Source organism: Hyla sarda, chromosome 2, assembly GCF_029499605.1.
Source record: "Hyla sarda isolate aHylSar1 chromosome 2, aHylSar1.hap1, whole genome shotgun sequence".
Lineage (NCBI taxonomy): Eukaryota > Metazoa > Chordata > Amphibia > Anura > Hylidae > Hyla > Hyla sarda.
The window spans coordinates 276,782,505-276,798,191 of NC_079190.1; the positions used below are offsets into that span (position 1 = coordinate 276,782,505).

At 42.1% G+C, this 15,687-nt stretch overlaps 1 protein-coding gene across 2 annotated transcripts in view; it reads right to left on the minus strand.

Annotated features, from left to right (window-relative positions):
• LOC130356122 (protein argonaute-3) overlaps positions 1-15,687 on the minus strand; it is a 157,413-nt gene that overhangs the window by 116,671 nt on the left and 25,055 nt on the right. For both annotated transcript variants that reach the window (XM_056557187.1, XM_056557186.1), the window contains exon 2: positions 351-522. In XM_056557187.1, coding sequence (XP_056413162.1) covers positions 351-522 — 172 coding nt within the window. The remainder of the gene's footprint in view (positions 1-350; positions 523-15,687) is intronic.

Consider the following 15,687-nt stretch of genomic DNA (forward strand, 5'->3'; position numbering starts at 1 on the left):
AGGTGGGTGACGCATGCAATAATGCGGGGGTCCCCAGCAGTGGGACCCCCGCGATCAGACATCTTATCCCCTATCCTTTGGATAGGGGATAAGATGTCTAGGGTGGGAGTACCCCCTTTAAACTTTCCAAAACAGCTCTAGCTGGGAAACTGGCATGATTGCTCTGGAAGTGGAGTAGGCAGGGTGGGAGGACTGTGATGAAGAGCTGAGGGAAAGAAATGCATTCTGGGAATTGTAGTACTGAGTAACTGGTAACAGAAAGTACAGGAACTTCAAGAATCTCTTTAAAATAAATATTGTGCTATATTCTAAATTACCACAACCTAGTAAAAACCCAACCAGAATTTTACCTGTTAACTCTGCGGGGACATTTGTCTGGCTTAATGTCCACCTCATAGAGGTAGACGTCAATCTTTGGGATCTCCACTTGAAAGCAATTGGCCAGCAGCTTGATGGGCTTTCCCATGGTGCCATAGCCAGGCCGTCTGGGCACCACAAAAAAGGGCTGCGCCCCCACGGGTCCTGCAAGATGAAAACAAAGTGGTTACTTGAGAGATAGTCAAAAGTAGAAAATACACATACCCTAAACAGCGGATTCTGTACTTACAGTCATGGCTGTAAATGTTGGCACCTTAAGAAAATTAAAGGGGTTCTCCGCCCCTAGCATCTTATCCCCTATCCAAAGGGGATAAGATGCTTGATAATGTTGCGCACTGTGGACAAAGGCAAACCTAGATCCCTGCAGATGGACTTGTAACCTTGAGATTAGGGCTGGGCGGTATGACCAAATGTGTTTATCATGGTATTTTTTTTTAAACTTTTGGCGGTTACACGGTATATAACGGTATTTCCTAGCCCCAATATTGATTATCAGCCCACATCCCCATCGGGGTAAATACTCACATGTCACCCGCATGCGCTGCCCTCCTTGTCCTGTTTGTTGTGGCCACCGGGGCTGGCACTCTACTGAAAGCTGTATCCCTATGCCCGGGCTGCAAAAGGTAAACAAAATAAACTTTAACGCACTTACGTCGACCTTATGCTGGGGACGGGAACGTCGGAGAGCCATCAGCCTATCACCGGCCGCAGCGATGTTCCGCCTCAGCCGCTGATAGGCTGAGCCCACTGTCATGTAAGGAGCTCTGGCCGGCTTCTTACATGACAGTGGGCTCAGCCTATCACCTGCCGAGGCGGAACATCGCTGCGGCCAGTGATAGGCTGACGGCTGTCCGACGTTCCCGTCCCAAGGAAACAAGTGAGGCCAGTACCGGACCAACGGGAGGTGAGTTAAAGTTTATTTTGTTTATTTTTTGCAGCCCAGGCATAGGGATACCGCACAGTATAGAGCGGTGGTCTCCAACCTGCGGACCTCCAGATGTTGCAAAACTACAACTCCCAGCATGCTGGGAGTTGTAGTTTTGCAACATCTGGAGGCCCGCAGGTTGGAGACCACTGGTATAGAGTGTCAGCGCCGGCAGCCGCAACAAACAGGACGAGGAGGGCCGCGCATGCGGATGACATGTGAGTAGTACCCTGATGGGGACAGGGCTGAGCTAATAATTAATTGGGGGGGCAGAACACATAGGATTAGTTCCCCGATATGGGGACAGCGCAGCGCTGGGCTGATTCATTCCCGAGGGGGAGGGGCCAAACCGGTATTGCGGTATGTGTTACAATTCATATCGTGCAGCACAAAAATTTTGGTATTCAGTATGAACCGGTATACCGCCCAGCCCTACTTGAGATTGTTGATATTTCCCCCCAATTTTGGTTCTCAAGTCCTCAGACAGTTCTCTTGTCCTCTTTCTGTTGTCCATGCTTAGTGTGGCACACACAGACACACAATGCAAATATTAAGTGAACTTCTCTCCTTTTTATCTGCTTTCAGGTGTGATTTTTATATTGCCCACACCTGTTTTTAAGGAGCTTGAAACAATCTTATTTTTCCAAAATTTTGAAGAGGTGTCAATAATTTTTCCAGCCCATTTTTGGAGTTTGGTGTGACATTATGTCCAATTAGCTTTTTTTTCTCCCTTTTTTGGTTTAGTTCCAATACACACAAAGGGAATAAACATGTGTATAGCAAAACATGTGTTACTGCAATCCTTTTCTGGGAGAAATACTTCATTTTATAGAAAAATTTCAGGGGTGCCAACATTTATGGCCATTACTGTAAGTCATTAACCCTTTGATGCTGTGATTATTGACGATAGTGGGGTTTGGAGAAAAGGTGGGTCTGATCAGGACCTTCGCAGTACATTGCAGTGGTTTCGATCAGTTAAAATAGCAGCTGGAGGTCTTTTCCTTACCTTCATGGAGCCAATTGTTGCTTTTGTGATTAAGGCTAGAATTTCACTGAGGTTTTTGCCCTGCGTTTTTTTTAGGCTTAAAAATGCCAGAAAAACTGCCACTGTTTTTCCCTGCGTTTTTCTGGCGTTTTTACCTTTGTGTGGAATTTGCCTTTTTTGGCCCACATTTTTTTTCCCAAATTTGTTGGGTACCAAAAAAAAAAAAAAAGGATACAGTAGGGATGTATTTAACTACATTTTTATTTTTAATAACAAAATTGTAATACATTTTTAATAAAGTGTGTGTGTGTTTCACTTTTTGCTATACTTCTTTTTTACAATTTTAAGGTAGTACTACTACTCCCAGCATGGATCAGACTGTTCAATGATGGGAGTAATAGTACCTGCACTAATAGTCATATCGCCTGGGTGTCAGTCATGACACCCGTTGCAATCGTCCATAATATAGCAGAGATGTATCTCGTATCTCTGCTCTATACTCCGGCCAGTGATGTGAATAGAACATCACTCATTCATATTTTCTGCCCAGAGTGGCTGGATGGTTGCAGTCAATCACAGCTTTCAGCGGTAAATATGTATGCAGGCCCGGCGGAACCGCCAGGCGGACCAAGAGGATGCTCAGGGACGGGCAGGTCCACAGCCGGGGGTGGGGCGGAAAAATGAACCTCTTTAATACTTGTCTGAGTTGCCGCCAGCGCCCGGTGTCCAGCTCCGGTCTGCTCACTTGTCTCCGCTGGCCGCCCTGGCCTGGGTGCCTGTCACTTTGTTGCGTGTGCCTTCTAAACTTGCGCAGTCCCCTGGGTCCGGGCCTGACTGTACGGCACTGCAGTGAGTCAGTGACGACTTCCTCCTCCGCGCAGGAGAATGTCTTACGTCACTGAAGGGGCGGCCCTCCTCTGCTGGCGCCACAGAGGCTGTGGATAGTACAGTAGTACCCAGTCTGGGCAGCCTGTTCACGCCGCGGCTCTGTAATCCTGAATGGCGGGTAAGGGAGCGGGTGATAAAATGAAGGAGTGGGTCGGGACCGGGTGATCATGAGGGGCCGGGGGACTCGGGGGGAGAGATTTTCATGAGTGGCTGTGGGCGGGGGAGCCACCCGGGGTAATTTGGTAAATGTATGGCCGATCCAGGATCTTGTAGTAGGGTCCAGACCTGCTCAGGGGGATCAGGGGGGTTTAAATTGAACCCCCCTGATCCCCCTGTGGTATTTTTATTGAGATTCCTCCCCCCCTCTAATCAGGGCACAAATGGATCAGGGGAGAATTAAATTGGCTGGGGGGATTAAAATGAGGCATGGGCCCTGTGTCATTTCAGTTCTTAATCCTCCCTCCCCTCATCCTCCCTGTGCCATTTTAACCCCCCTTCTTTCATTTTGATTTACCCCTGAGTCCCCCTGAGCCATTTCAATCACCCCCCCCCCCCTCTCCCCCCAGTGCAATAAAAAAAGTGTAAATAAACATGTGGTATCGCCACGTGTGCAAATATCCAAATTATAAAAATAATACCTTTAATTAAACCGCACGGTCAATGGCGTATGCACAAAAAAATTCAAAAGTCCATAATTGCGTAATTTTGGTCACTTTTTATATCATGAAAAAATGAAAAAAAATGAAATCAAAAAGTCAGATCAATACAAAAATGATAAAACCGATAAAAACTTCATATTACGGTACAAAAAATGAGCCCTCATACCGCCCTGAACGCGGAAAAATAAAAAAGTTATAAGGGTCAGAAGATGACAATTTTAAACGTATACATTTTCCGGTTAGGATTTTTTCCAGAAGTACTACAAAAATCAAACCTATATAAGTAGGGTATCATTTTAACCACATAGACCTACAGAATAAACATAAGGGGGGACATTTACTAATCTAGTCTATTCTGGGTATGCTTATAGACCAGCGTATGTGGTAGTCTCCTGTCTATTGTGCTCCTAATTTATCAAACGTCTCGCAGCCCTTGATAAATTCTGTGCTCAGACTTCAGGGTCTACAGCTTTAACTGCATTTAGACCTGCTCCAACATGGTCTGACATTTCAGCGTATTTTGGGCAGATGCGACTTGTCGCACAAAAGTCGCACTTGATAAATTCAGCACCAATGCATTTCTGTCTAAAATAGACTAGCATGCATCATGTTCTAAAAATCCTCTACAGCAAAAGTCGCAGAAAAGTCGCACATATTTAGACTGCGACTTTCTTTGCGACAAATTTAGACAGGAAAAAACAGTCTAAATCCTTTGATAAATCTCCCCCATGGTGTCATTTTTACCGAATAATGTACTGCGTAGAAACGGAAGCCCCCAAAAGTGACAAAATAGTGTTTTTTCTTCAATTTTGTCGCACAATGATTTTTTTTCCGTTTTGCCATCGATTTTTGGGTAAAATGACTGATGTCACTGCAAAGAAGAATTGGTGGCGCAAAAAATAAGCCACAATATAGATTTTTAGGTGCAAAATTGAAAGAGTTATGAGTTTTTAAAGAGGAAAAAATTGAAGTTGGTAAAACGGAAAAACCCTGAATCCTTAAGGGGCTAAATAAAGGTTTATGCCATTGACCGTGGGAATTCTTATATTTTCATTTATTGGACATTTATGCATGCGGTGATACCAAATATGTTGGTTTATTTGTATTTACTTATTTTTGAAAAATGAGGCGTAAGGGGGGTGATTTAAGCTTTTATTAGGGGAGGTTTTTTTTTTTTTTTTTTTTTTTTTTTACAATTATTGCCTCTGTTGTTTCAATTTTTTTTTGTCCTATAGGGAAATATATCCTGCATTTTTACTCATTAGTAAATGGTAATGTTAATTTAATGGTAATATTTTGCCTTGAATAGGCCGTTTTAGTGTTGTACTGTTTGTGTGCAGTACTATTTCCTGCACTTTTACAAGTCTGTTTGCACTATTTCCTGCACTTATTTTCTTGAACTGTTAATAAAAATGCACTTAACAAAAGCACAAATTAGTATGTTTTTTACATAAAAAAATTATTGAAAGAAACATTTTTGCAAGGGAGGTGGGTGGCCGGTGTGGGGAGGGGGTGCGCCAAAATGGAGCTTCGCTTGTGTAGGCAGAAATCCTTGCACCGGCCCTGTATGAATGAGTGATGTTCTATTAACATCCCTGAGATTTATCCCCCCAGCCCATGCAGTCTTTACATCCCCAGCCTGTGCACTTTGTCATCCTCCTGTTCTGTTCAGTGAACACAGGCAGAGCAGGGGAGGGGAGATGAGGAGACGTGTACATCCTCTCTCTCCTGCTCTGTCTTCTTTCTCCCGTGCAGACCTGCATCCTCCGAAGGCAGAGCAGGGAGAGGGGGGGGGGATGAGGGGGGCATGTACCTCCTCTTTCCCCCTGCTCTGCCTTTGCTCTGCCCTCCCCCCAGCTCTAACTTCGGAGAGCTGAGCGGAGGAGCGGAGGCAAGTCTGCACGGGGCACAAATTTCCATCTCACACTGGCCGGCCGGAGTATAGTGCAGAGATGCAGAGCACAGGAGAAAGCCGCTCCGCATCTCTGCAATAGAAAGGACGATCACAGGGGATGTCAGGAGTGATACCCACTGTGATCTTTAACTGCAGGTACTACTACTCCCATCATGGAGCACAATCTTCTCCATGCTGGGAGTTGTAGTACCTGCATTAATAGACAGATCACAGCGAGTGTCAGTCCTGACACCCGCTGTGATCCTCCTGTATGATGTATAGATGCGGCTGACCGCTCTTCTATGGTCCCCTGCACTGATGTATATATACACCTGTTCATATTTCCCACAGAGAGTTGTGATTGGCTGGAACCATCTGACCAATCACAGCTCTCTGCGGGAAATATGAATAAGTGTATATATACGGCAGTGCAGGGGACCATAGAAGAGTGGCCGCCACATCTATACATTATACAGGAGGATCGCAATGGGCGATCTGTCAATTAGTACAGGTACTACTACTCCCATCATGGTACAGTGTGTTCCATGCTGGGAGTAGTAGTACCAACTAAAAAATGTTTTTAAAAAAAGTGGAAAACACACACACACACCCACACACACTGCATTTTTATTATTGTCGGCTACATTTTTATTGCCCTGCCCGCTCGCATAAATTGATCCCAGTTTAAAAATGTTATGAAAAAAACTACATTTCATTAAATACAATTTTTTCCATCACTACTGTATCTTTTTTATAATTTTTTTTTAATGGTACCCTGCGAAATTTTTATAAAGGTATCTCCATCACTTTTTTGGATCGCTAAAGTCCAAAAAAGAATAAAAAAACGCAGGCAAAAACACTAAAGTTAAAACCAACATGGTGTATTTCTTGGCATTTTTGCTCTCCCATAGACTTCTATGAGGGGGAAAAAACGCCACGATTTCTGTGCGTTCTGTGCGTTTTGAAAAACCAGCCTCTGAGCCCAAAATTGCTGAAAAACGCCAAAAGGATTTAAAAAAACGGCAAACTGAAAAACGGAAAAAGTGGATCTGGCATTTTGCAGTTTTTAAAAGCTTTATTCAGACGACGCGTTTCGCAAGGGGTCCCTTGCTTCATCAGGTCATCCTGATGAAGCAAGGGACCCCTTGCGAAACGCGTCGTCTGAATAAAGCTTTTAAAAACTTCCAATTGCTCCCGTATCTTCCTCCCTCTTCAACCCCCACCTGGGTCGGGAGTTGAAGCATCTACGCATCTGGAGGCGCCCCAGAGAAGCATCGCCGTTTTTACCAGGACTGGACAAGCACCTTGCCGAGGTTATCCAGCATCCACACCACTACACACCCCAGATAAGAAATGCCTTGTAAAATCTGCAATGCGGGTAGGGTCACACGTAACGGATCCGCAGTGTATTTAACGCTGCAGATCCGCTGGTGACCCAACCCATATTGTGCCTCCTGCTGTTGCCGAATCCACCCTCCCATCACCCTTGGCCTGCTTGCCCATGGGATTTTTATTTTCAATTTCGTCTCATATTTTTTATTTTTTTTTACCGTAGATCTGGTAGTAAAATGAGTGATGTCATTACAAAAGTACAAATGGTGGTGTAAAAAAAAAACCTTTTATGAGTCTGTAGGTTAAAAATGTTAAGCATTAAGGCTATTAGAATCCAAGGAGGAATAAATAAAACTGTGTGGTGAAAGTTGTAAAGGTAAAAATACCAAAGCCCAGAATTGCCAACTTTTGGCTTCATATATCAAAAAAAAAATTAAAAAATTAAAGCTGCTCAAAAAGTCCCATCTAAACAAAAATTAAGGAAAACAGAACAAAAAGCCAAAGTGCTCAGAGAACAGATTTACATACATGCAATGATTGGTTAAAAAGTGTAAGGCTAAGTTTCTACTTTTTTTGGGGGGGAGGTTTGGGGAATGACAAGAAAAACGCCAACTCTGCCGCTTGGCATTTTTTCGGCCAAAAAACGCTACGGCCAGATGTTTGCTGTAAATCAATGAGAAGTCACAAAATTCTTTTTCCACTTGCCGTTTTTTTTTTTCAATCCTTTTTGCGTTTTTTCACTCTTTTTTAGCTCCTTGGCGGTTTTGCAAAGTCGCAGCATGTTGAACCAACGGCGTTTTTTCCCTGAAATCATGTTTTTTTTCTCCCATGGAAGTCTATGGGAATGAAAAAAATGCCAAGAAAAACGACATGTAAGTTTTAACTTTGGTGTTTTTGCAGGTGTTTTTTGTTCTTTTTTGGACTTTAGTGATCCAAAAAAGTGATGGAGATACCTTTTTTAATAAAATTTCGTAGGGTGCCATTAAAAAAATAAATAAAAAAAGATACAGTAGTGATGGAAAAAATTGTATCTAACGAAATGTATCTTTTTTATAACAAAATGTTATACATTTTTAAACAGGGATCAATTTATGTGTGCGGGCAGGGCACTAGAAATGTAGCCGACAATAATAAAAATGTAGTGTGTGTGTGTTCTTCACTTTTTTTTCTACATTTTTTAGGTGGCACTACTACTCCCAGCATGGAAGACACTGTTCCATGATGGGACTAGTAGTACCTGTACTAATTGACAGATCGCCACGGGTCCGTTGCGATCCTTCTGTATAATGTATAGATGCGGCCGGCCGCTCTTCTATGGTCCTCTGCACTGCCGTATATATTATATATATATATATATACACACACATACACACACACCTATTCATATTTCCCGCAGAGAGTTGTGATTGGCCACTCTGTGGGAAACATGAATATGTGTATATATACGGCAGTGCAGGGGGACCACAGAAGAGCGGCCGCTAGCGTCTATACATTATACAGGAGGATTACAGCGGGTGTCAGGAGTGACATTCGCTGTGATCTGTCCTTAACTGCAGGTACTACTGCTCCCAACATGGAGCAGAGTGTGCTCCATGTTGGGAGTAGTAGTACCTGCAATTAAGGACAGATCACAGCGGGTATCACTCCTTGATAGACGAGAGTAGAAGTACTGAACCAATTTGAACAAATATATACACATGCACACAGCACGGTGAAGGTTTGTGAGTTGTTTTTTTTTCTAATTTTATTGGATTCATATTCTGAACAGTGGGAATTCAGAGCCCAGAGCACAGCAGTGTTGCATATTGAGCAAATTTGTGGTACCCCTGGTGTTAACATTTTTAATTAAAAATAAGAAAATTACAAAAGATGCTAGATTTTACAGCTACTGATCATAACACTAATAATGTGGCTCATCCTATGTTTAAAAATGTTGTACAAATAGTTTAAAAGGGGTACTCCACTGGCCAGCGTTCAAAACATTTAGTTTAGAACGCTGTGCGTGTGCTGGGGGAATCAGCCACGCCCCCTCGTGACTTGCATTGAGGGGGCATGGTGCTCGTCCCACCCCCTCCCATTGACTCGCATTGAGGTGGTGGGATGTGACATCATGAGGGGGCGTGGTCGACCCCGGCACCACGCACACAGCGTTCGGAACTAAACGTTCCGAACACTGGCCAGTGGAGTACCCCTTGAGGGTATGTTCACACATACAGGATCCTGTGCAGATTTGATAGGTAGGATTCAGTTTACATTGAAATCTGCAGCAGAAAATCCTGCGCATGAGATCTGTGTGAACGTACCCTTAAAGAGATTTTTCCACCTTATAAAGTTATAACATAAAGCTATGATATACCATCAATTTATGACCGATAAATATCTGACCTCTGGGGCCCCCAATGATTTTGAAAATGAAGAGGGCCCACTGCTGGTGTGTATATACTGCTTGTGTGACATCCTGTACACTGACCAAATTGTGTCCCCTATACCTGAAGTGCAAAAGGTCATGCATAATATGCCTCTTATCTCCACTGCGCCTATTCTCTGAAAGGATTGGTTGTACATGCTGGGCAGCAGAACAGTTTTTCAGTAGCAGTGCTGTGTTGTTTATGACGACAAGGAGTAATTATAGCACTACCATATACATTTTAATAGAGAAGGAAAAAGCTATAAAAAAGAATCCTTGTCTGTAAGGGGAAGAGAAATTATGGGAACTGTAGCGCTTATATTGTATTTCCACAACAAGCCGAGCAGCATCACAATAAAAGGTGCTATACAGAGCTAAATAAGACAATGAATATGGAAAAAAATCACTTCTGAGCTATGGTGCCATCATCTGGTGAGCATTTGAACACACACCTATACTACTATGCCATTTTCCTAAGTTTGGAGAGGCCCTTTAGGTAAAAATTGTGCTTTTTTTCCATTCATTAGTGATATAGGTGTAATAAAGAACAAAGTTATATATTTCTTTATCATTAGAAGCCTTTGTGACATATGTGAAATCACAGGGGACATATAGAAAAAAAAATTCCCTCACTATATACTGTATGTTCTTGCAGCAGTTTTTGTAGCATTACAAAAGTGGGTGCAACGTGAATACACACTATGGTTTTGCTGAACTGCAGCACATACTTTTTAGATGTGTTTTAAATACGCAAAATTAATTTATTAATGGGCACTTCTTCCATGTGGAAAACATATTAGAAAGCCAGGACACGGATTAGGTACACTAAATGGGGTTAATCCAAGTCCAAAATCATAAAGTATGTGCTATATACTACAGTGATCCCCCGACATACGATCATTTCAACATACGATGGCCTCTCAGAGGCCATCGCATGTTGAAGGCAGCATCAACATACGATGCTTTTGTATGTCGGGGCCATCGCATAAACGACTATCCGGCAGCGCAGACTGCTTCAGCTGCCACCGGATAGCCGTTTAAGGTGCCCCATGTGCTGCAGTGATGATCACTCACCTGTCCCCGGTGCTCTGGACGGTTTTCTTCAGGATCCCCTGCATGGCCGTCGCTATCCTTCGTCGTCATCACGTCGCCGCGCACGCCGTCCTGTCATCCAATAGGAGCGGCGTGTGTAGCGACGTGTTGACGGTGATGAAGAGTGACGATCCTGGGCAGCAGTGACGGTCTGGAGCGGCATGGACACCCCGGGGACATGGCGACAGCGATGGAGGGTGACATCCAGGGCAGCGGTGACGGTCCGGAGCGGCGGGGACAGGTGAGTATAACTTTCCATACTTATCATTGCACGGATCCCTCAAAATACAATGGTTTCAACTAACGATGGTTCATTTGGAACGAATTACAATCGTATGTTGAGGGACCACTGCATTTGGTAGAAATCTGTCCCTACTAAGAGAACAAAGACAACAAATCAATCTAACATATACCTTTTTCTGAGACTGTGGGTATAAGCGCCTCAGAAGTAGCTTATCCACAAATATTAAAGATTTTCTAGACTCCTAGAGGGACATTTATCAAGGTTTGCTTATGTATTCTTTTTTTTAGTAATTTTTTCCTTACTTTTTTTTTTGCTTATGTGCGACGTATTTATCAACTGGTTTCAGCCGGTTGATAATTTTCTTTCACGTAAGCAATTTTTCCTTTTTTACTTTGGTAGTAGCTTTTTCTGCTCCATGTTTGAGCTGGAGTAAATTTAGTCAATTTTTAACGCTGTTGCGACATTTTTTTGCGCAGTTGCGACTGTCGCAGTTAATAAATACCTGACTACCCGTAGTCCATTTTAAAATTATTACTACATAGTAAATTTTAGGAAAACTTGCTTTTCTCGCTTTCCAGTCAAAATGTTGCACGAAAAATCGTGAAGTCGCAGTTGCGACAATTTTGCGGCAATTATAGTAAAGAAAACCTGACTAAACCCGTTGATAAATGTCCATACTAGAGAGTACATTTCAGACTTCCTTCAACACATACATTTTGTTTTTATTTTTTTATTTTTCTGGCCAGAAGAAAATGCCTCCTTTTTTGTCCTCCATGAAACCATTCTAGGTATTTTTCTCCAAAACAGTGTATGGGAGATTTATGAAAACCTGTCCAGAGGAAAAGTTGCGGAGTTTCCCCTAGCAACCAATCAGATCGTTTCTTTTACTTTTTGAAAAGGCCTGTAAAAAATGAAAGAAGATCAGCAACTTTTCCTCTGGACAGGTTTTGATAAATCTCCCCGTGTGTATGTGTGTATATTAGTATAGGCTTTTTTTTTTTTGTACCACTCAAGTTCTATATGAGGAAAAAGAACAAAACTTTGGTTAAAAAAAAAGCCAAAGCCACAGCGATATGCACTAGTTTTTCAAAAACTGCCTGAGCCAAAAAATGCCTCAAACAAAATGCCATGTAGGTCTGATCTAGGACCACCACTTTAATAAGTTGGGCTATTGTCACTTGTTATTATATTTCTTCTGGGAGATGGACTGTAATTTGCAGCAAGCTGTTTTCCCAGTGGGTGCCCAATTAGGAGTCACCTCATTTAACCCACTCCCAAGAACCAACTACAATAATGTTGCAGGTTAACACTGTCAATGTTGCATCAACAAAGCTGTATATGATAATTACACCTTGTGCAAGAAGACTTTTATTCACTGTCACGCTGATCTCTTTTTTTTATTAGCTTATGTATTATCTTTAGACAATGAAGAGTGATTTATTGACTATGATGTAAGGAAGATCTGCATCCAAACAGCATTTATTATGTTTTGATATATTATAGATTAATGTAAGCAGAATAACTTTCCAATAGAATGTTATTAAAAAATATGCTTCTTTCTATTTAAAGGGGTATTCCTGTACCGTTGTATTTTGTATTCATTGCTCTCAATAAATATATCTTTTGACACAAAAGGGGTATTCCAGGATTTTTGCTACAGGGGCTGTAAAGTTAGTATAGTTCATAATATAGTGTCTGTACCTGTGTGTGACAGTTTTTTCACAATTCTTCTGTGATTTTCACCCCACTATTAATTTTTACCAGCATACAAAATGTCGGATTTTTCCCAGCTTGCAATGCGGCCGAGACCTGACTCACTAGTCAGCTGATGACAGGGAGCCTGTCTGCTTCAATGGGGGGAGGGATCGCTTGGTGGGAGAGAGATCAATCTCCAACTAATGCAACAGCTGTAGGCACCCTGATTGATGCAGCTCATTTATGTTTCAATGGGTGGGGTGGCTGATGTGTGGGAGGGAGGAAAATGTGGGAGTTGTAATAAATTGTGGGAGTTGTAATAAAAAAAGAGAAAAGTCAAACAGGAAATACTAGTTCACAAAAAGCTAGCCACGGTGTTATGGTAATCTCACAATATAGCTATTTATCCCCAAGACTAGCGCAGATTCTTCCTAAGCATGTCCATTACTGTGTGCGAGGTACATACTAAAATCACCTTATGGAGGATAACCCCTTTAATTTTCCACTTTGAAAAAAATTACCACTAGAGGTCTCCCTACCAGTCATGGCCGCAAGCCTTTTTTTTTTTTTTTTTTTTTTTTTTTTTTTTTTTTTATAGATTTTAGACTCATGCCGGAGTCCTAAATCTCAGACTGCAGCTGGGACATAGACAAGCTCAGCAATTTTTATTTTTTAAATCACAGCATGCTGAGGGTATAGTATTTTTCAGGACATTTTGGAATTTTTCCTCCTTTAGACAAAAGGAGAAAAAAGAAACAAAATGCAAAAAAATGCAATGTGTATTTCATATTGGCGTTCCCCTGGATAAAATGCCAAAGGAAAAAAAAAACTATACTAATACACACTATTTTGAAAAAACAAAACAACAAAAAATATAATTTTTGTAGCATTTTTTTCTGCCTACAAAAACCCAGAAAAATTTTTTGTGTAATCTCAGCCTTACTTGTATGTAGACGGTTTATATACACCATTTCAGAAGCTATCCGTTTCTCAAAACCAGCATACATGGATGGAAAAACAAATATCTGGTATTCGTGTTTTCAGTTAAAGCTACATGGTACTGTCCCACAGAGAAAGAAATTCCCTGAAGTGGGGCCCCTGTTTTCATGTACCTATTTAAAGATCCTGTGTCAGGACACATTGCTGAAAAATGAGCTCATCTGTGGGGGTCTCGGTGCATTTTAAGCAGACTGGAATTTCCTCTGAGTAGACCTGAACCTACAACCTATATTATTCATTGTACAGGGGTTTTCCAGCCACATCTATAAAGGCAGTGTACTGTAGCTCACACACTGCACTACAAAGTCTTTATCACTATGAGAACAGCAGGAATCTGTGCTTGCTAATTTACTGGCCACAAACACATTGCAGATCCTGTCCACAATGTAAACCCCATTATATGTCTCCTTTGTATTTGTTTTGTTTTTTTAATTAAATCTGCCATAAAAATTGTACAAATCCAGTCTTCGTGTACGTTTCCAAATGCATATTATGAAGCCAATGGGTATCAAAATCAGCTACTAATATTCTGCAGCAAAATAGGCATGTGTGAAAGTCCCCACTGAAGTTAACGGGGAGCAACATAATCCACTTGCAGATATTCCGCTGTGGAAATTGCACTAGCGGATTTTTAATTTGTGAAGGTAACCTTAGGATGTATTTATATGTACCTTGATGCTGTGAACATGTGTTCAATCATTTAGTTTACATTTAAATATGCAGCAAATCCGGTACGTGTGAATACGCCTCAAAGTACATTTCCATGTGCCTATTTTGCGGCAGGGTGTCCGCAGCTGATTTTCCTACCCATTGACTTTAATGGGTAGCAAACACTGCAATGGAAAAGCCGCAGCAAAATATGCATGTGTGAATGTACCCTTAGGGCAAATTAAAGGGAACAGATCTTCAGCTGAAAATTCGGAGGAAAATCTGCAGCAGCAAATTTAAACATTTTAAAAATAAATAACTTATCAATAAATAATTTATAAATTCACTGTAACGCCTGTGTTTACGATTTTCCTGACCCCATCAGTCTCTGTACACCCAGCCTCCAGCAATGACATGTAGACCCATGTGACCTCAGCAGTCTATGGCTGACTGCAGTGGTTATGTCAACACAATACATCATCACTTGAAGTACCGTATATACTAGAGTATAAGCCGACCCGAATATAAGCCAAGGCCCCTAATTTCACACAAAAAAAACAGGAAAAGTTATTGACTCGACTATAAGCCTAGGGTGGGAAATACATCATCCCCCCATGTCATCATCCAGACCCTCGTCATCATCCAGACCCCATCATCATCACCGCCTGTCAATCCCTTCATCAGTGGTCTTCAACCTGCAGACCTCCAGATGTTGCAAAACTACAACTTTCAGCATGCCTGGACAGCCATCGGCTGTCCAGGCATGCTGGGAGTATTAGTTTGGAAACCTCTGGAGGTCCGCAGGTTGAAGCCCACTGCAGCCTTCGTCATCATCCCCCCCCCTTCATCATCACCGCCTGTCAATCCCTTCATCAGTGGTCTTCAACCTGCAGACCTCAACATGTTGTAAAACTACAACTCCCAGCATGCCCGGACAGCCATCGGCTGTCCGGGCATTCTGGGAGTTGTAGTTTTGAAACCTCTGGAGGTCCGCAGGTTGAAGACCACTGACGAGGGATCCACAGGCGGAGAGTTCACTCGAATATAAGCCGAGGGGGGCGTTTCCAGCACGAAAAATCATGCTGAAAAACTCGGCTTATACTCGAGTATATACGGTACTTTGGGGGATGTATTTCTCCTTATAAAGTTCACCATAAGCTATTATGAGAGAATAATGTAGAGGTTCTTGTGTATGCCTTGTGCTTACCTGTTTTGGCTGATGTGGCAGGTACAGGTTTGCAGCCATCAGTTGTAATGTTATCACTAAAATGCAGAGAGAATGTGGCATTTGATCACTGCACCTGCTCATCTAACTAGGCTTCTAATACTGGAGTTCACCCAGATCATAAGTGGATTGAGATCAGTTCACATTGTGTTCTTTCTTATTGAAAGTGCCTTTTTTTTTAGAGAAATATTGCCATGGGAGGAAGTGATTTGACATATGCAGATCTGAAGCCTTTAGGCTGTGTTTACATATTGACTGTTTTTTCTGCTAGCTTTCACAATCACTGTAAAAATGACTGTAAATGTTTTTACAGTGA